Source organism: Tenrec ecaudatus, chromosome 10, assembly GCF_050624435.1.
Source record: "Tenrec ecaudatus isolate mTenEca1 chromosome 10, mTenEca1.hap1, whole genome shotgun sequence".
NCBI lineage: Eukaryota > Metazoa > Chordata > Mammalia > Afrosoricida > Tenrecidae > Tenrec > Tenrec ecaudatus.
Genome location: NC_134539.1, coordinates 107,583,186 through 107,603,688, shown reverse-complemented (window position 1 = coordinate 107,603,688; position 20,503 = coordinate 107,583,186). Strand labels below are relative to the sequence as shown.

General features: G+C 44.2%; 1 protein-coding gene across 2 annotated transcripts in view; it reads right to left on the bottom strand.

Annotated features, from left to right (window-relative positions):
• The window catches only part of ZZEF1 (zinc finger ZZ-type and EF-hand domain containing 1), a 115,527-nt gene that overhangs the window by 70,831 nt on the left and 24,193 nt on the right, over positions 1–20,503 (bottom strand). For both annotated transcript variants that reach the window (XM_075561167.1, XM_075561168.1), the window contains exons 5-11: positions 16,081–16,280; positions 14,162–14,372; positions 10,187–10,303; positions 9,159–9,337; positions 8,417–8,515; positions 4,327–4,418; positions 3,798–3,946 (exon numbers count right to left, since the gene is read on the bottom strand). In XM_075561167.1, the coding sequence (XP_075417282.1) occupies positions 3,798–3,946; positions 4,327–4,418; positions 8,417–8,515; positions 9,159–9,337; positions 10,187–10,303; positions 14,162–14,372; positions 16,081–16,280 (1,047 nt within the window). The remainder of the gene's footprint in view (positions 1–3,797; positions 3,947–4,326; positions 4,419–8,416; positions 8,516–9,158; positions 9,338–10,186; positions 10,304–14,161; positions 14,373–16,080; positions 16,281–20,503) is intronic.

Below are 20,503 nucleotides of genomic sequence, written 5' to 3'. Positions count from 1 at the left end.
AAAAGATGAGCTGGGAACTTCAGGGGGCGTGAATTTAGTTCCTGGAATGGGGACAACTCAGAGAACAGAAGGCAAGATGGCTGAACAACTTGAAGCACGTGACCAGTCACTGAACTAACCTGTAGCAACGGGGGCCCAACTGGCACTCACAACAATTACAACAGAAAGCCCCATTGGTAAGGGCTTGTCTCGTGCAGACTTGGTTCCCATATAGCCTCGGCTCAGTTTAAAAGACAAAACAACAATTAAGCAGGAGGCATTTAGTATTTAGCCTGAGCACATCTCGTAGCTGAGATGTGAATGGCTAAGGGGATAAATACTAAGTAATTATTGAAACCATAAAAACAGCACAGAAATCATAATTCTCCTCTTTCCTTTTGAATTTTTTATCGCTCTGAAAATCTGACAAAAGCAACAAATAAACAAACAAAAGGCATTTATCTCATCAAATAACAAGCACACAGTGAGATGTACACAGATTAGGAAAATAATTTTTACTTAAAAAAAAACCCTTTATCTCATGGTGTCCGTCTGTGTCACTGACACTTCATAAAGGGGTGCTAAGAGCACATGGAGCTCAGCAATGGAAGTGAGAACGGCTGCCCCCTGGAAGCCTGTACTCCATGTCCTCAGAGACATCGGGACTGCGATCTGTTTTTGCAGTGTGTATACTTTCAACAACAAAATCAAATACTTTCTAAAGGCGTGTGTATGTAATCTCTCTCGCTGCCATCAAGTCAATGCTGACTCCTAGTGCCATCCTAAGGGCTCCTGAGACTGACTGTTTATGGGAGTAGAAAGCCCAGTCTTTCTTCTGAGGAGCTGCTGGTAGGTGATAGAAGGAAAATTTAATCTACGTAATTGGTTTAGAGGGTCAACATTAAGACCACAAAGTCTTATTGCAAAAGGTAGATTTGAACAACACATGGTCACCAGATGACTGGAGGGTGCGCTATGCCGTGATTTCTCCACGGTTGTCTTTAGAGACAGAACAAACCTCAGGCAGGGGTGCTGCCAAAGGAATTCCAGTACAGAGATTTTCCTAGATCCAAAATGTGCCTCGTAATGGAACCCTGGTAGTGTCGTGGTTACACGTTTGGCTGGGATCCAAAATGTACCCAGTGGATCAGCAGCATCCGTCACCTAGGAGCTTGCTGGAATGGAAGACCCTCAGGCCCCATCCCCAATGAATGAACTGGAATCTGCATTCAAACAAGATCCACAGAAGATATGCACACACATCAAAGTCCCAGTAGCACTGTGCTGGACAGGAGGGCTTCTGTTCACCTGAGCACCCCCGTTTGGGGACATATAGCAGCCTATATGGCAAATGTAGGCCTCCGCGCCATGGCTTCTAACTCACTAGTATAACAAGGGAAGCCACATTGCCCACGGGGTCCTCCAGTGACCACTGCAGCTAAATCTAACAGACACAGTTTTATATGTTACTGGTTTCTAGTCACATTTGCCACTGCTATCCACTTCCTGCTCAGTCCTTGGCTGCTTGCTGATAGAGCTTTCACATTCCTGCTACTTCCTGGGCGTTTTTTTTTTTTAAAAGCCTCTTCTTCTCTGTTGAGCCTTAAATGTCAGTGCCTCTCAACATGTTAATCTAAGTTTTTTCCCTAGTTCCACACTCACCCAGAATGATCTCTTCTGGATTTAGGACCTTATTCTCATGGGACAACGAAGTCAATGGACAACTAAGTTCACAACATTCAAGGTCTGTATCCTAGTGAGGTGAAAAGGCTCTTGAGTGGCACACAAAATAAAGGATATTATCTCTAAGTTCAGTGGCTCTACTGAAACACCATTTACAGATCAAAAGGTTTGAATTTACTCTAAAGCGAAGATGAGACGACAGGAGCTGGAGAAATGAGAACACTGGATATAGAACCAGAATGCAACTAAAGAGAACGTTGACATGTGAAAAATGCAATTAGCGTCACTGCGCAATTTGTACACAAGTTGTCGTATGGGACTGAATTTACTGTGTAAATATCCACTAAAATAATAAAGCATCCTTCAACAAAGAGAAAAGAATAATCTCTTCCATTCCCACATTAAAAATGAATGGGAATGCGCTGCTTAGTGTCCATTCAAGTAACAGTCAACCATGGTCCTTTAAGGTTTCTTTCTTTCCTTCCTTTCTTTAAGGGAAAGCAGATCTTGTGTTGACTATTTCCCCTAATGGTTTTAAGAGCCCTAAGCTAGACTCTTACAGCACTGGCTTACAGGTGGGCCAGTGGGATACAGGCAGGTGACGCAAAAGACATGGCTCTGAGTGCAGGTTCTCCAGACTTAGAATAGCAGGCAGGTAGATGGCAGCAGCAGCAGGGGCCAGGTTATACCTACTGCTCAAGTGGGCAGAACAGTGGGACAGGCTGGGCATGCTCCACTCCTGCCTCACTCGCTTCCTCTCATTCTGCTCCCAATGTTACCTGTTCAGTCACTGCTGCCACCATCCAGCCTTCCAACTTCCACTAGCAGCTTCAGCAACAAAGACAACCACAAGCAGTCTCTTACAGTTCTTAATATGGTGTTCACACATATAAAATCCCATGGTATTTCATTTCACAGAACACCTCTCAAACTACCTCCAGCATAGAACCTCAGATTCAACGGGAGCAAACCTCATCCTCTTCCCCTCCAGTTGAGTTTGGCCTGGGGGATTTTCTATCTCAGAGGAAGACATTACCAATTTCCTCATCAGCTCAAGCTAAAGACCTGGGTCTCACTGACACCTAAACTTTCTCCTCTGTGTTCAGTGTATCTCCCGAGCCTACTGAGTCGACCTTCTAGTGACCTGTCAGGCTCGTCCACAGCTCTTTACTGCTGCAGTTGCTGCCCTAGTTGGGGCCACCCATGCCTCTGGCTTGTCTAGGTGACAGTGATGCCTGCTCTCACTTTGCCCTGCCTCCAATCCATACTGCACAGTCAGATTCAGAGAAAAGCTTCCAAAACACACAATTCATCTTCTGTTCTTCTTCTTGAAACCCCCTAATAGCTCCCTCCCCCACCCTCACTGCCCCCCAACTCCCCGCATACACACAAATGGATATGTGTCTAAGGATAAAGTCTAAGGCCCCAAACAGAGACAAACAACCTTCAAGGGCCTGGCCCTTTCCTCGTTCTCCAGTCGCATCCCTCCGCAACTCCCAGCAGTCCTTGTGGAACTGCTCAGTCCTTAGCTTCCCCGCACTTCCCCTCTGGGTCCTCCCACGTGCTCCTCTTGGCTGGGGACATTCTCCTCCCATCACTTCAAGTGCTCACTCTACCTCACCCTTCAGCTCCAGCTGCAACACCCCTCAGTAGGCTGGTGTTCTGCTGTGTGTTCCCACAAGTGCCTTCCTCACCCTGCTGACTTGTCAAATCTTGTTGCTTCTCTGAGCTAACAGTTAAGTTCTATGGAGCAGAGGTGTGTCAATTTGCTTATTATCATATCTTCATTCCTAGCTTAAGGCATGGCACGTAGTAGGAGTTTAATACACATTTTTAAATAAAAGCACGGGGGGTGTGTGTCGCATTTCAAATATGAGTAAGCTTTCTAGTGGATGACCAAGACTGAAGACCTCAGGCTACCACGATTCACACCATCTGATTTCCAGTCACTGAAGATGCATGCATCTGAAGAGACGGGAAAGACTCTCTGAACAAGTGCTAGAAAGCAAGGAATGCTTACGGCTCCCAAGGGGGTGGCTCATGGCACTCTTTCTCTAAGACGAGAGGATGTGTTTTATCAATACTCAAGTACAAAGAGTGTCATTAACCACAAGGGTTTGCCTTCAATTCCATACCTGCTTCTTACAAATTGCCTGAACTCCGTAAGCTTCCATCTGTCATATTCTTCAAACCTTTTGAAGTGTTCTTCTGCGTGAAATTTATCAGAAGCTGAGTTGTAGGCAAACACCAGCCCACACTGTGCTCCGATGCCCCCACGTCGGACCTGGAAATATCAAAAGTGAAAAAACTCTGTGGCTGCTTTGTTTTGAAATTCAAACTGCTCCCAGCAAACTCAAAACCAAGGAAGTGATACTTCAAACACATCCAGTCCTAGAAAACTGCTTCCCACCCCCATAAATGAGGCCACTGAAATGCTTCCTTGACTGTTCTCAACCCTTATTTTCACCCTGCCTAAGCTTAACTATGCCATTCCACCCAGCCTGGGGTGCTGCCCTCTGCTAGATGCCTGGCACGGGACAAACAATCATTTAACGTTCCACGAGAAAGCAGTGACATGGACCTCTGAAACACAGTCCTATCTGAGAGAGAGCGAAAGTAGGAACCTTGAAGGAGGTTGCTTAAAGAAGATAGCATGAGAATTACCATAATTCTGATCTGTGTAACCTGAAAGGCAGACTCGGTTCCTGAAGAAAAAATAGTACTTGCTCTGGTTTTTCCAGTTTCTGTAAGAAAACCTGCAAGAAAACAAAACCCGACAGCTACAGTTAGGATGACTGACTCATTGCTTCCAACTCTAAGAACGCAGATCAACAAAAATAAACTCTATCCTTTGAGGCGGGTAACTAGTACCTCTGATGCCCTTGTGAAAATTGGACAGAGACTTCCTCTGGACCGTCAGACACTCCCCCCCCTGACCCCCCCCCCCGTCAGAACCGATGCGGGGGCCACAGCTCGGCTGTGCTGTTTTCCAGCCTGGGCTGACCAGGCACAATCTGCTTGTGACACAACCTGCTCAGCCTCACAGGCAGCTGTGCTCTGAGGTGAAAAATAAAGACGTCAATGGTTTGTAAAGACTGTGACCGTCAGTCATTCAAGGAGACAAGAGACTGGAAAGGAGGCAGCATTTTCATGAAGTCACTCTTAAAGCCACGGCTGGGATTTGTCTAGGATGAAAAACGCATGCAGGCTGAGAGGCTTCGAAAAGAACTAGAGAGCTTGCACAAGGGGTAAGTAGATGACCGGTGGGTGTCCTGTCGAGGGGCCGCTCTTTGGAGCATCTCCTTCTATTTTACAAATCTACCAATGACATAATGCAGAATATAATGCAACCGATTCTTGTCAACAAAAATGAAAACTCTTGCTCATGGAGCGGTACCCGATTATTCCTTACGGATACTGACCAAAGTGTGATTCTCTTGGAAACTGCTCTCTGCAGTTCTGTATGTGTGTTTTATGAATTCTCCTTTAAATTGTTTGTAGGATCTTACTGGTTCTCTCATTAATTACTGAGATTCCATAAAATTGCTGTTGTGTTTTTTATATATTTGTCCGGAACTCATTTTACTTTTTGATGGTGTTTGTTAATTAGACTTCAACAGCCCAACAAAGGGTCTTCTGCTGGACCCCAGGCTTTCTCTTGGTGACCTTTGCAATGGTGCAGTAACGTGTATCTCTTCCAGTTAACAAACTGTTCTCCTGGAACCATGCTCCCTTATCAAGATAAAAAGTTAAACCAATTTCATGTTTTTTACTTCATTACATTGAGTCCAATTAAAATAAAAAATGTGGTGAAGCCAAATTGCTACAGAATATGAAAAAAATCACTGCTAAGCCCAAGAAAATTAAATCTAAGGAATAGTTACTTATTCACAGAGGGAAGCTATTGTACAATCTAGTTCTGTTCAACAGGAAGGTTGTGGATAATTTTAAGAAATGAGAAAGCTAGAAATTCTCACAACTCCATTAACAATAGTTAATTCTTCTTCCAATTATTGACCTGTCACCTTTCCCAGGAGGTCTGAGTGTCTCTCATTAAATCCATTATAAAATCTGAAAAACTTCCTAGAAGTTCACTGATTAACCAGCAATTCAAGGTAGCCTCAAAGTAGCTGAGACAATAATTGAAGTTAATATAATCAGAATTTTAAATAGCATCGCTACCAAGCACACTTTTTAAAATGCTCCATCCCACTCCAAAAACAAACAAAAATCCAACACTTTTCTCTTTTGTTGAGTAAGACACTAGCTCCTAACTGTGATGTTTTTGAATGACGACTGTCTGACACTGTTCCCCAAACTCCCTGGCTGGATGTACTTTTCTAAAACAGCAGGCGAGAACTAACTAGGTACAGACTCGCAGGGCCGATTAACCTCATTCCTTCAGGTCTGACTGGCAGCACCCAGGACTCCTTTACAACACCACCTAAAGTGGCTGCAGCTAGCAGTGACACCATGAATGACCCCCAAGTGGGCACCAGTGCAGACGGGCCATTCCCAGGAGCGGAGGACCTCGAGGCGGGCCTCTGTAAGAGGAAGAGGGAAAGACTGCTCTTCAAACCACCCAGCACTCTGGCCGCGAGGACTTTCTTCCCCTTGCATCACTTCAAGCTCATGTTCGGCCGTAAAAGAAGACAGAACAAAACCTGAGCAGAGGGAGTGGAAGGAAATAAAGATGGTTGTGACGATTGGAACCAGGAGTGACTGAGCACTGCCTGGGCCCACTTACACCTCCTGTGTTTGCTTCTCAGAAAAATGAAAAACAGGGTGCAGGGTAGCAACAATGAAACATACAACTTTGCTCTAGTTCTTAAATGCTTCCTCCCCCCACTAGCATGATCCCAGTTCTACCTTACAAATCTGACTAGACCAGAGGATGCACAGTGGTACAGATAGGGACTGGAAACACAGGGAATCCAGGACAGACGAGCCTCTCAGGAGCAGTGGTGAGAGTGGTGATACCGGGAGGGTGGAGGGAAGGTGGGGTAGAAAGGGAGAAATGATTACAAGGATTACAAGGATCTACATATAACCTCCTCCCTGGGGGACAGACAATAGAAGATATGACAAAATAATAATTTATAAATTATCAAGGGTTCATGAGGGAGGGGGAAATGCACTGATACCAAGGGCTCAAGTAGAAGGCAAATGTTTTGAGAATGATGATGGCAACAAATGTAAAAATGTGCTTGACACAATGGATGTTTGTATGGAGTGTGGTAAGCTTTGTATGAGCCCCCTATAAAATGATTTTAAAAACAAGAAAAAATGAAACAATCTAGCAGCAAAAATCTACAAACTACAGCAACCAGATTCACTGTAGGTGGTGGGGGAGAGGGGGCAAACAACACAAGAATGAAAACAAAATAACACAACTTGTTGGTATCAAGTCCAAGCTGACCGGTGGCAACCTGTGTTACAGAGTAACCTTCCAGAGAACAGCTTTTTCTGTAGCGCACTGGGTTGCCACCAGTCAGGCACAAAACCCAGTGAAACTCAAGGCGGCATTAACAGTCCACATGCAGGTGCCTGAAAGAGCCCACCTTCCATGCCCCAGAGACAAGGAACACAATTCTTCTGACAGTGAAAGGAAACTGCAGAAGGCCTTTAGCAGAGTGGGCTGCCTTTCCTGGAGGAGGGGAGGAGGAGGAAAAAGCTGCCGCTGGCTCCTCTAGCCCTCTCGTCCCCTTTGGGTGACAGGTACTCAGCAGTGATGGAAACCGCCTTATTCAGCAGTCCACTGCTTAACAGAACCACCCAGGAGAAGTGCAACTGGGGAGAGTATGATTTCCCAGAGGTCTTTGCTGAGAAGAAACGGAGGAAACTGGACAGCGAGGAGGTAGTCCCTGAGAACGGAGGGGGCCTACAACGCGGTGAGGAAAGTCAAGGGGAACCAAACCCTGCGCAGTGAGGACAGTCCCTTTCAATGCTTGACCACGCCAGTGCACTTCTACCGCTTTCCCGCATCAGCGACACTCAACGCAGGACCCGGAAAACTCAACCATCTGGCTAGTGGGTTGGTTCTGATGAACAGGCACCGAGGGAACCGCCCGTCCGGGATCCAAGGCTGTCATCTTTATGGAGGCAGACCGCCACAGCCTGCTCCCATGGGTTGGCCACTGCGCTTGAACTGCTGGCAACTTGAGCAGTACACTCCCAGGGCTCTTTCGAAGCAGTAGATTAAGTAGAAACGGGACATCTTCGGGAGACTGACTGGCTAGCCAACAAGATGGATGAGGAAGACCACAAAGCCCCAGCGGGGAGGAAAATAAGCTGCAGCAAAATGCTGAAGGCACACCAGTCAGTATCTGGTTGCCACAGTAGAATGAGTGATGCTTCCTTCCAGACCCCTCAAGTGCCAGACCAGAGGTTCAAGCCAGAGCCACCAGCATAAATGACACTTTCAGTAGTATAGTGCTCCGAACCCACCGGGTTCCTTAGTATTCGGGGAAAACACAACAGAGACCGTCTGACCTTGAAAACAGGGCAGAGAGTAAGTGTTTTCTACTCTCAGATCAAGAGGCTGCTTTTCAAAAGAAGAAGGTTCCCCAGTCCTTATCAATGATAAGTGGTCATTGGCCTCCAGAAAGACACAGCTTGTAAGAACGGGACCAGAAACGGTCAGTCACTGCCGACTAAAGCGTCCAAGCCCACAGCCCAATCCCACACAGCCGCCTAGGGAGCACACCTGGGTCTTGCCTTCACTGAGAACGGACGACGGACATTTACCACTCACCGTCCCGAGTCCACGGCTCCACGAGGAGGTTCTCAGGGCCCGACTTGTCTTCTTTCCCCTTGACATCACATGCCTGCAGAGTCAACTGGAGAGGTTTACCTGACCCACAAAGAGAGAGAGGCTAAAGCTCGTGCTATAACACACGCCCGCACACACCACCACAGCAGGCACAGCAGGGCAGGTCACGTCCTCAGCACTGATACCCTTAAGGAAAATTAACCCACCACCAGCTTTGTACAGAGTTCTAAGGGATGCTGAGGGGGATTCAGGGTCCCACAGGGATCCAAATGCTGGGCCCAGGAGGGAAACACAGGTGTCACACATACTGCTGACTAGCCAGCATGGTGGTACAGAGGAGCGAGTTCTAAGACAAAGATGTTTGCACCACTTCCTGGGGAGCTTCCTTGTTCCTATCGATGAGAGTATGCCACCTTGCCAACCCTCCTGGTGTAGTACACAAGAAGACGTCCGTGTACTTCAACAAAGAAGGTGTGAGGAACGGCCACCCATCTGAGGAGTACAGCCTGGTAGACAACAAGTCCTCTTTTGTGGCTGCTGTTATAAACAAATTGACCTCCCCCTTCTCTACCGATTCCGGCCCAAGGCTGACACTCAGGATAGGTCAACCTAGGAATCATGGTGAAGCAATAGCAGCCCAGCCCATAAACTGCGCGAAGAAACAAGATGCCAGAGGGTCACACATTGGAGAAGGTTTATGATGTGCCCACTCAAACTCACTCACCGTACTTCAGGAGCAGGCTCTGCCTCACGGACGCCATGGAGGAGAGGAGGGAAGAGGCCTCGTACTGTGTGTCCAGGTGGTCAGAGATGGTACAGAGAGAGCTCACCACTTTGGCGACACTTCCTCTTGCTAGTGCAAAAGCCAGGAGAGTTAATTCCACCTCTGGAGTAGAGCAGCAGCTTTAAAACAAGAGCAGAAATCTTTTCACTTATTGAAAATACGACAAAATCCAGGTAGCACAAATCCAATGGAAGTGATCACCATAACCTGCCATCAGCTTTCTACATGTTTAACAGAAATATTTTCCCATAGCTCTTAAGCTCATCTAATGGACTAAGGGATCAATGAATTAAATCTTTAATGCCCTAACCTTAATATAGAAATATTAAGTAATTCTAATAATACCAATTTTGACCAATTCAACTTTACAAATGCGGTTTTATTGATCGATCACTGTAATAAGCCTTTGGGGATGCGAGTTGAAGGTTTCTTCCTTTAAACACCAAAAATACAGTTTAGATTCAGTCCTCATTACATGGCTGTCTTTTTAAACACATTACGCTCAAACTGCTGAAAGGCCCGAATGGCTCAGGGACTGCTTTGTTTTTCAATACAGTCATGTCCTTACAGCTGTGGAGACAAAGACAAGTGTGCCTACCCGACGGGCCCCACCCCATCTAACAAACTCCAGGGCCCTTCCCCAGCACTGCAGACAAGCAGCCTGGTTATGCCTGCGTGTGAAGCTAAGCAGACTGTGAGTCAGGGCCACGGGCAAAGACAGAAGTGCACTAAAGAGGGTGTACATTTGAGACCTCAGTTCTCTCACCTCCACTTCTCTGTAGTTCTTGAGGTCCAGAGAGATTGCTAGGTAACAGAGCTTAGATTGGGGGAATTAATATTTGAATTTCTCTTCAGCCAATAAAAAGAAAACATTTTTAGTTGTGATTTTTAAAAATCTTCTTAAGATTTAACATGCATGTATACCTCCATCCCTCCAAAAGAGTTCACATCATCGACCTTGATGTTACCTAGTTATCCTTATGAGAAAACTGTCCACTTCCTCTAGAACATTGGGAGACAGGAAAGTTGAGAAATCCGTTGATCCTGGTGAGAGGGATAGTGGAGGCATGTGCTGCAGTGCCTTCCTAGAGGGCAAAACATACGATCAGAATGAACCAGGTCTGCTCCTAGGCCAAAAAGACGTCATTCTAAGCTAGTTTTATCAATAAAGATAGCCTGCCTAGAGAGACCCTGGTCTTTTCTGCCTTACTTTGCTGTCACATGAAGTGAACAATAAAAACTAGTGCACTCGCAAATGGGAGCAAAGAAGGGGGAGGAAGAGAGAGTGGAGCACATCCGGGCCCATCAGGCCTGGAGGACGATATCCCTGCTCTGAACAGCCAATGGACAGAGTGGACAATATGGCTGATCCCACTATGAGACACACTGTCCCTGAATGGCCCACGGCCCTAAGGAGGACAACACTGGACACTCAAGGCCAGGACTGGCCAAAACTGACCCTGTGACACTGAGGCAAACCACTAAAAGCATGTGGCAGAGCAACCATGGGAGCAGAGCAGGGAGCCCCCGAGGAAGTACAGAGGGCAGACTCTGCGGCCAAAGCATGGTACCCCATTGGACCTGACTGAAGGACATGCCTAGAGATCAAAAATCAGACCTTGATCTATTTACAGGGTTTTCTTTCTTTTATATTTTTTTTCTTTTAATTAATTTATTCTTCTATGGGTAATTGGTTTCCTTTTTTGTTGTCATCGCTGTGTTCTCACCCATCGCCTACCTTGCTATGACTTGATTTTTGGTGCATATTATTATCTCTACAGATCTATCTAGATAAGATAGACTGGATGAATTGTCTGGAGGAGAAAACAACGGGACCAATGGTTCCGGGGGATAGGGGAGAGGGGGAGGAGGGGGCAAGGAGGTGGTGCTGACCAACCCAGGGACAGGGAAGCAATAAGTGATCCCAAATCAGTAGCAAGGAGGGTGTGAGTGGTCCGGTAGGGATTCAGCAAGGGCAAGGTAACCGAGAGAAATTACTGAAACCCCAAATGAAGGCTGAGCATGATAGTGGGACAAGAGGAAAGTAAAAGGTAATAGAGGAAAGAACTAGGTGACAAAGGGTATTTATAGAGGTCTAAAGACTGGAATGTACATATGTAAATATATTTCTATGAGTGTAGGGAAACAGATCTATGTATATATATTTATAGGTTTAGTACTAAGGCAGTAGATGGACACTGGGCCTCCACTCAAGCACTTACTCAATACAAGAACACGTTGTTCTATTAAATTGGCATTCCATGATGCACAGCTTCCCGGCACGATTGCTGAAGAAAAATGTGTGCATAAGCAAATGTGGTGAAGGAAGTTGATGGTGCCCAGCTATCAAAAGATATAGTATCTGGGGTCTTAAAGGCTTGAAGATAAACAAGTGGCCATTTAGTTCAGAAGCAACAAAGCCCACATGGAAGAAACACACCAGCCTGTGGGACCATGAACTGTCGAAGGGATCAGGTATCAAGCATCAAGCAACAAAAAAGCATTATCATTGAAAATGTGGATGAGTGCAGAGGAGAGACTCAAAGCCCATTGGTAGCCAACGGGACACCCCTTACTGAAGGGTTGTGGGGAGGAGATGAGCCAGTCAGGGTGCAGGGTAGCAACAATGAAACATATAACTTTCCTCTAGTTCTAAAATGCTTCCTCCCCCCAACTATCATGATCCCAATTCTACCTTACAAATCTGGCTAGACCAGAGGATGTACACTGGTACAGATAGCAACTGGAAACACAGGGAAACCAGGGCAGATGACTCCTCCAGGACTAGTGGTGAAAGTGGAGATGCCTGGAGGGTGGAGAGAATGTAGGATAGAAAGGGGGAACTGATTACAAGAATCTACGTATAGCCTTCTCCCTGGGGGAGGGACAGCAGAGAAGAAGGCAGGGGGGGACGTTGGACAGTATATGGCAAAATAAAAATAATTTATGAATGATGAAGGGTTCATGAGGTAGGGGGCAGTGGAGGGGGGGGGGTAAATGAGCAGCAGATATTAAGAGCTCAAGTAGAAGGCTAATGTTTTGAAAATGGTGATGGCAACAAATGTACATATGTTCTTGACACAATGAATGTATGTATGGATTGTGATAAGAATTGTACGAGCCCCCAATAAAATGATTAAAAAAACAAAAACTAGTGCACTCCCCACACCACAGTGCTAAGTACTCTAAGAGGGGTCTTATGCTTTGTGTTTTTCTTTTAAGATTTTCATTTTCTTTTATAAGAAAATTAGTATAAACAACAGCTTGAGGAAAAGACAGATGCTCTCTACAGAGAAACCATGTTGTGGGCTCAGGAAGATATTTCTGCAGATGCAGGGGCCATGGGAAAGTGGAGTATATAGAGGGAGGGCTGGTCAGAGTACTTCAAATTTCAAATAAGTAAATATAATAAGGTTGCTTGGAGCCAGGGTTCTCACTATTGAAAAAGAGAGCGACAAATATGGAAAGGAAGAAAGCCAGTAGAATTGAAGGAAGCAGTATAAACTTGTAGGTGCCAGTATTACAGACAAAGAAGAATAAGATAAGCATGGTAGAAATGTGGGCATGCACACTGGTGCGTGTGTGTGTGTGTGTGTGTGTGTGTTTCTGTTCACATTCACAGAGTCTCTAGCTGTGACTACTGAGAGGGTCTGGGAGAAGCAACGCCCTGCAGCACTGTGTGTCAACTGGAGGGATCAGGGCTCCTTAGAGAAGTAATAAGTGGAAAGCTCAGGAGAAATCTAGAATAGGTTGTTAGCAGAAAGTAAGGGAGTGGCCTTAGATGGTTGAGCACATGTCAAACGGACATGCGGACCAGCTAGAAGGGCCAACCTAGGACAACCTAAGCCTCAACTTTTGATGGATTAGAGCGCATTATCGAAATCCATATAGACATAAGTAAAAAAAAGACTATTTATACAGTCTCAACATATCTCTTTTGATATTTCTTCATTGCAAAGAGAAGAATTGTTTTACAGTAGAGAAGTCTGGCAAACACACTACCTCAATCAGCAAGTGATCAGGTTCATAGATGGTCACTAGTGATAGGGCCCTGATGGCACAGTAAAGAAGGAGACCATTCTGACGACAGAGTCCCAGAGAGAGTGGAAGAAAAACACACAACAAAAGGCCAAATCCACAAAAAGACCAGGAAGACTGGCCAGAGAGAGACTGGCGGAACCCCAAGACCGTGGCCTTCTCACCTGAAGCGGAAGTCATTTCTGGAGATGGGCAAATAGACAGCCCTATAAAGTACACAACAATACTCGAGAGGAATGTGTTCCTTGGATGAATTATTCCACACGGATGAATTCAAAAGGCCAGAAGGACATCTGCCCAGAGCAATGATGGGAAGACAGGAAAATGAAGAACCAAACCCACTGTGGTGGAGTCTATTCCATCTCTCACAGCAACCGCAGAGGGCGGAGCAGAACTGCTGTGCAGGCTGCCGAGCCTGTGAGCCTTACAGAAGCAGACTGCTTCACCTATCTCCCGCCAGGTGGCTGGTGGTTTCACAGAGCCAACGCTTCAGTTAGCACCCCAATGCTTTACTCGCTGTGCCATGAAGTCCCTCCTTGAGAATTCAGAAACAGAGAGAATGTTTGGGCAAAGGCAATGGTGAAAATCAGGGCAGAAATGGGGAAAGGCCTGACACACTGTGGAGAACGCAACCCACATTATAGAATACTTTGATATATAAACTATAAAGTGGGAATTTGATTTGGTCTGTAAAATTTCACACAAAGCACAGCAAGCAATTTTAAAAACAAAATCTATATGGTGAGAACATTACAGAAAGCAGCTAAAAAGATAGAAACAAGAAAGAGCAGGTTTCTTAGCTGAGCTTTTGACCAGGCCACAAAGCTAGGAAACTCCACATGACATTCCCAATGGCACCCCAGAAGAACGCGTGGGGCCCTGACAGGGCTGGAGGAGTGACTTACTGAGTATTGTGCAGCACTGTCTTGACAAAGGCCGGGTTTGTCTCCATGGACGCCGTCACGAGAGATGTCAGCAGAGACCAGTACCATATTGCAGAAGCATCTGAGACTGAGACTCCAGACTTCTTGATTCTCTGAAAGCCAACAGCCCTCAGACCATGAATCCTAGTGTCACATCCATCGCTAAGACACCGTTTTATGTTGATCTGCACATCTGTCAAGCACAGACAATCAATTCAGCACCAGGTTAACCTTAGGGGAGTTCAGTACACAGTGGGCTCTAAATTAGAAGCAAAATAGCCATTTACATTTGGAAAAGAAAATTCTGAAGAAATACCTCGGCAACAGAAATAAATAATGTGTGCAATGGAATGAAGTCTTGATAAACTTGCCACTAAAGCACCGCCTGATTTCAGAATTACTAGGAACAACATGAAAAACCAACATTTCCAAGTCTTGAAAATTAACACAAAGAGCATTAAAAAAAAATCTAGACTAAATGAATGGTAAATATTTATATATATTTACAAATACTACTAGAGTTTTCCCTAAGGTTCAGAAACTTGGATGAGTTATAACCCAATAGCTGGCTCACAAGAATTATTTTTTAATAATTAAGTCCAACTAGATGACATAGGCCTGATTTACTTTTAAAAGATGACACCAGCTCTGCTTTAGGGTGAGGAGCAGGTAAAATGTGAAAGGGACACAGCTTAGAGGAGGAACGCAACAGCCTAAGACAGCAGCTTCTCCACCATACGCTGAACGACTTCTTTGCCTCCAGGTAAGACAAAGACTCTCCCTCCTGAGGCCTCAGTTTCTGTGAGCAACATAAGGACTCTTTGTTTGGCCCAGGAAAGCATTAGAAGAAATGAGGCAAAACACAAATGAAATAAGCCTGGAAAGAAATCACAAGTTTGTAATTATTTCCAAAATCCCATGTGGGAAGCAAGATTATAATAGCAGAAAATTGGAAACCATCTAGATGCCTACCATAAGGAGCTCATTCAAATTAAAGCTTACTCTTGTAACACTAAAGGTGTGTATGAATATATGATATGGCAACATGCTTTTAAAAAAAGATTATAAAGTAGCATATATAGAATAACACCATTTTTGTAAAATATACCTATGCTCTCTATACATAAAAGATGTGTATAGATTCATGTGTGTACAAATACATATGTATAAATACAGACAGACATATGTTATATGTGTATAAGCACAATAGTGTATATGGTACAGAACTCTTTCTGGGAGGAAAAGTGTGTGTGTTTGTGTGTGTGTGTGTGTGTGTGTATCTAAAATATAAAACAGAAATTAAATCTGTTGCTGTTTAATCAATTCCAACTTATGGCAATTCATGTGTTACAAAGTAGAACTGAGTTTTCTAAACTGTACTATTTATGGAAGCAGGTAAGCAGGCCGTTCTGCCACAAGCCAGTTTCAAACCACCAATCTTTAAGTTAGTAGTTGCATACACACTTGTTTGCTCCACCCAGGGACTTTCGCTACACACACACACACACACACACACACACACACACCAAAAGATCTGAAAGTACCCACAGCAAGGCCTTTAGAGGTTCCCCAGAGCCTGGGGAACAGGACTGTAAGTTTTGCTTAAATGCTTCCAATTTTCCAATAAGGGAAAAAGAATAAAATACAGTCTATGTTAAAAAAATTTTAAAAGCTGACTACTAGACCATCACTTTTAAAAACAACGACTAGATGATACAGTGATGATTTTAATCCACATGGAGAGAAGCAAATCTCAAAAGAAACACTAACAGTGTACCCCCTTCAGAGATTCTCCTAGAATGAGGCCTGACATAAAGCAATTGCTAAAAAACACTCCTTTCCTTCCTCCGCCCACCCAGCCACTTCATTAGAAAGGCATGCCACCATCTTTGTTGACTCACATTGCTGACTGATGTTGGCATTTTCTAGCAGTGTCACATAGCCTGTAATGTTGCTGGGGATGTGCACGTCTCGGACTTCTTGAAGATCATTGGCTGTCCTCCCCACAGCTACAGTAACCTGCTGTGGCATGTAGCTCTGGTCGGTGGCAGCCACAGCAATGGACAGATGCCTAAGCACAACATCTGGCTTCATTTTTAAGCTGGAAAAGACAGAGAGTCAAAAGCACAAATGTTTATGTAGGTTGTGAACTGGCAGGGTCACAGATTTCATCTCAAACTGTATATCTTACAGCCGATGGACCCAAAGTCTGATGTTTCTTCCTTTCTTTCTTAATCATTTTATTGGGGGCTCGTACAACATTTATCACAATCCATACATCCATCCATTGTGTCAAGCACATTTGTACATTTGTTGCCTTCATCATTCTCAAAACATTTCCTTTCTACTTGAGCTCTTGGTATCAGCTCATTTTTCCCCTTCCTCCCCAGGCCCCCTCCCTCATGAACCCTTGATAATTTATAAATTATTATTAGTCATATCTTACACTGCCCGATGACTCCCTTCACCCACTTTTCTGTTGTCTGTCCCCCACAGAGGAGGTTATATGGAGATCCTTGTAATCGGTTCCCCCTTTCTACCCCACCTTCACTCCACCCTCCCTGTATTGCCACTCTTACCACTGGTCCTGAGGGGTTCATCTGTCCTGGATTCCCTGTGTGTCCAGTTGCTATCTGTACCAGTGTAGATCCTCTGGTCTAGTCGGATTTGTAAGTTAGAATTGGGATCGTGATAGTGGAGGTTGGGGGGAAGAAGCATTTAGGAACTAGAGCAAAGTTGCATGTTTTATTGTTGCTCCACTGCACCCTGACTGGCTCGTCTACTCCTCGAGATCCTTCTGCAAGGGGAGGTCCAGTTGCCCACAGATGGGTTTTGGGTCCCCACTCCACACTCCCCCTCAATCACAATGATATGATATTTTTGTTCCTTGATGCCTGATACCTCATCCCTTCAACACCTCGTGATCACACAGGCTGGTGTGTTTCTTCCATGTGGGCTTCATTGCTTCTCAGCTAGATGGCCGCTTGTTTACCTTCAAGCCTTTAAGACCCCAGACGCTATATCTTTTGATAGCTGGGCACCATCAGCTTTCTTCACTATATATGTTTATGCACACATTTGTCTTCAGCAATCCTATTGGGAAGGTGAGCACACAATGATATAATATTTTCTTCTTTGATGCCTGATACCTGATCTCTTCAACAGCTCATGATCACACAGGCTGGTCTGCTTTTTCCATGTGGGCTTGGTTGCTTCTCAGCTAGATGGCCACTTTTTTACCTTCCAGCCTTTAAGACCCCAGATGCTATATCTTTTGATAGCCGGCATCATCAGCTTTCTTCACCACATTTACTTATGTACCCATTTGTCTTCAGCGATCATGTCGGGAAGGTGAGCATCATGGAATGCCAGTTTAATAGAACAAAGTGTTCTTGCATTGAGGGAGTACTTGAATGGAGGCCCAATGTCCATCTGCTACCTTAATACTAAACCTGTACATATATGTACATAGATCTATTTCCCCATCCTCATAAATAAGTATACTTACATAGGCATATGCCTGTATCTAGACCTCTATATGTACCCTTTACCTCCTAGCTCTTTCCACTATTTCCTTTTACTTTCCTCTTATCCCACTTTCATGTGCAGCCTTCATTTGGGTTTCAGTAATTCCTCTTGGTTACATTACCTTTGGTCACACCTTACCAGGCCTCCTACACCCTCCTCACCACTGATTTGGATCATTTGCTGTTCCCTTGTCCCTGAGTTTGTTAACACCACTTCCTTTCCCCCACCTCCCCCTCTCCTATGGCCCCCCCTGAAACTGTCGGTCTTGTTAGTTTCTCCTCCGGATTGTTTATCCAGGTATGTTCCCTTCTTAATTTGCTCCGTTTTGGTGGGTTTAGACCACACTGCTTCCCCAAGGGCTGATGTTTCTAAAAGCAACTATCTTGAAATGCTATTAGTTCAAAAATCCTTGTGACCTTCCCAAGCCTCTAAAACAAGTTTAGGTTCAAGATTATTACATTTCCCTTTAAACTTTTTAGAAAAGGCAAAAAGCACAATGTGGAAACACTAGCAAAATCCCTTTACTTAGCAAAAAGCATATTCTAAATTGCATCCAAATCACCTAAGAATCAAGAACTAAATGTATTTTTCTCATCTTTATATTGGCTAAGTAGTTAAAGGTCAAAAAGTATACTCAAAAATCCAGCAAGGAAATTATTTCTATTTCCATTAACTAACCTTAGTCCATTTTCGGACAGGGCAGGTGAAAAGTGAGTTACCAGCTTCAGAACTTATAGAAAGTATACATTTTCAGTCATTAATTTCACTTTGGGATTCCTGACTACTCCATCCCTTTTCTAAACTGGTCAATCCAGTTTCATATAGATTATTAAATGCACAAAAAATAGTCCTCAAAAGTAAAAATCATATGTGATATTTAAAAAAAGGACTTGCCCTTACCTGGTATGCAAAGATTGCTCAACACTGGAAAAACAATTAATGTAATGCACCATATAAATAAGACAAAGGTAAAGAACAACCTGATCATGTCAATTAATGCAGAAAAGACATCTGACAAAATCCAACATCACTCCTTAGAGCATACTCAACAAAATAGATAAAAGGGAAATTCCTCAACACAAAACCAACGGACAACATCTTGCTCAATGGGGAGAAACTGAAGCATTCCCTAGCAAAAGGGAACCAGACAAGGATACCATTTGTCACCACTCTAGTGGCAAAGTGGTTATGAGTTGGGCTGCTAAGCGCAATGTCAGCAGTTCAAAACCACCAGCTGTCCTGAGGAAGAACAATGAGACTTTCTACTCCCATGGTTTTATTCTTAGAAACCCACAGGGCACAGCTCTACCCTGTCTTATAGGCTCTCACTTCCAAACCACAAAATTGTCTACATGTCCACAGTAATTAAAACAGCCTGGTACTGCTACAATAGGAGATACAGCGGCCAGTGGAACCACATAGAGAACCCAGAAATAAATCCAGCTACCTACAGACAACTAGTTTTTGACAAAGACCCAAAATACATTAAATAGAAAACAAAGTCTCTTTAACAAATGGTACTGGCAAAATTGGATATCCATTTGCAGAAGAATAACACAGGACCCATACCTCACACCATATTAAAAAAACAAACAAACTCAGACAGACTTAAAACTTAAATGTAAAGTCTACAACTATAAAGATTAATGATCGAAACCCGAATGAAGGCTGAATATGATGGTGGGACAAGAGGAAAGTAAAAGGAAGTAGAAGAAAGAACTAGGAGGCAAAGGACAATTTATAGAGGTCTAAATACAGGCATGTACATATGTAAATATATTTATATATAATAAGAGGAGAATCGATCTATGAACATATATCTATTTGTTAAGTAGTAAGGCAGCAGATGGACATCAGGCCTTTCACTCAGGTACCCCCTCAAAGCAAGAACACTTTGCCCTACTAACCCGGCACTCTGTGATGCTCACCTTCCCTGACACAATCACCGAAGACAAAATGGGTGCATAAGTAAACATGGTGAAGAAAGTTGATGGTGCCCAGCTATCAAAAAATACGGTGTCTTGGGTCTTAAAGGCTTGAAGACAAACAAGCGGTCATCTAGCTGAGCAGTAGCAAAGCCCACATGGAAGAAACAGACCAGCCTGTGTGATCATAAGGTGTTGATGGGATCAGGTATCAGGTATAAAGACCCAAAGCAAAACAAAAAAATCAATGTGAATGAGGGGGAGGGCAGAATGAAGACCCAAAGCCTATCTGTAGTCAATTGGACATCACCATACAGAAGGGTCACAAAGAAGAGACAAGCCAGTCAGGGTGCAGTATAGCACCGACAAAACATACAACCTTTCTGTATTTTTTAATACCCCCCCACTATCATGACAACCCCCACCCCCCCAATTCTACCTTAAAAATCCAGCTAGACAAGAGCATGTACACCAGTACAGATAAGAGCTCACAACACAGGGAATCCAGGAACAGATAAACCCCTCGGGACCAATAATGAGGATAGCAATCCAGGAGGGTAAGGGAAAATGAGGGGAATAAAGGGGGAATCAATCACAATAATTTACATACAACCCCCTCCCAGGGGGACAGACAACAGAAAAATGGGTAAAGGGAAACAGCGGTTGGTATAAGACATGAAAAAAAAATAATTCATAAATTATCAAGGGTTCATGCGGGAAGGAGGGTGGGGAAGGGAGATAAAAAGTGAACTGATGCCAAGGACTCAAGTAGAAAGAAAATGTTTTGAAAATGATGATGGCAACAAATGTACAAATGTGCTCAAAACAATGGGTATATATGTGGATTGTAATAAGAACTGTAAAGAACCCC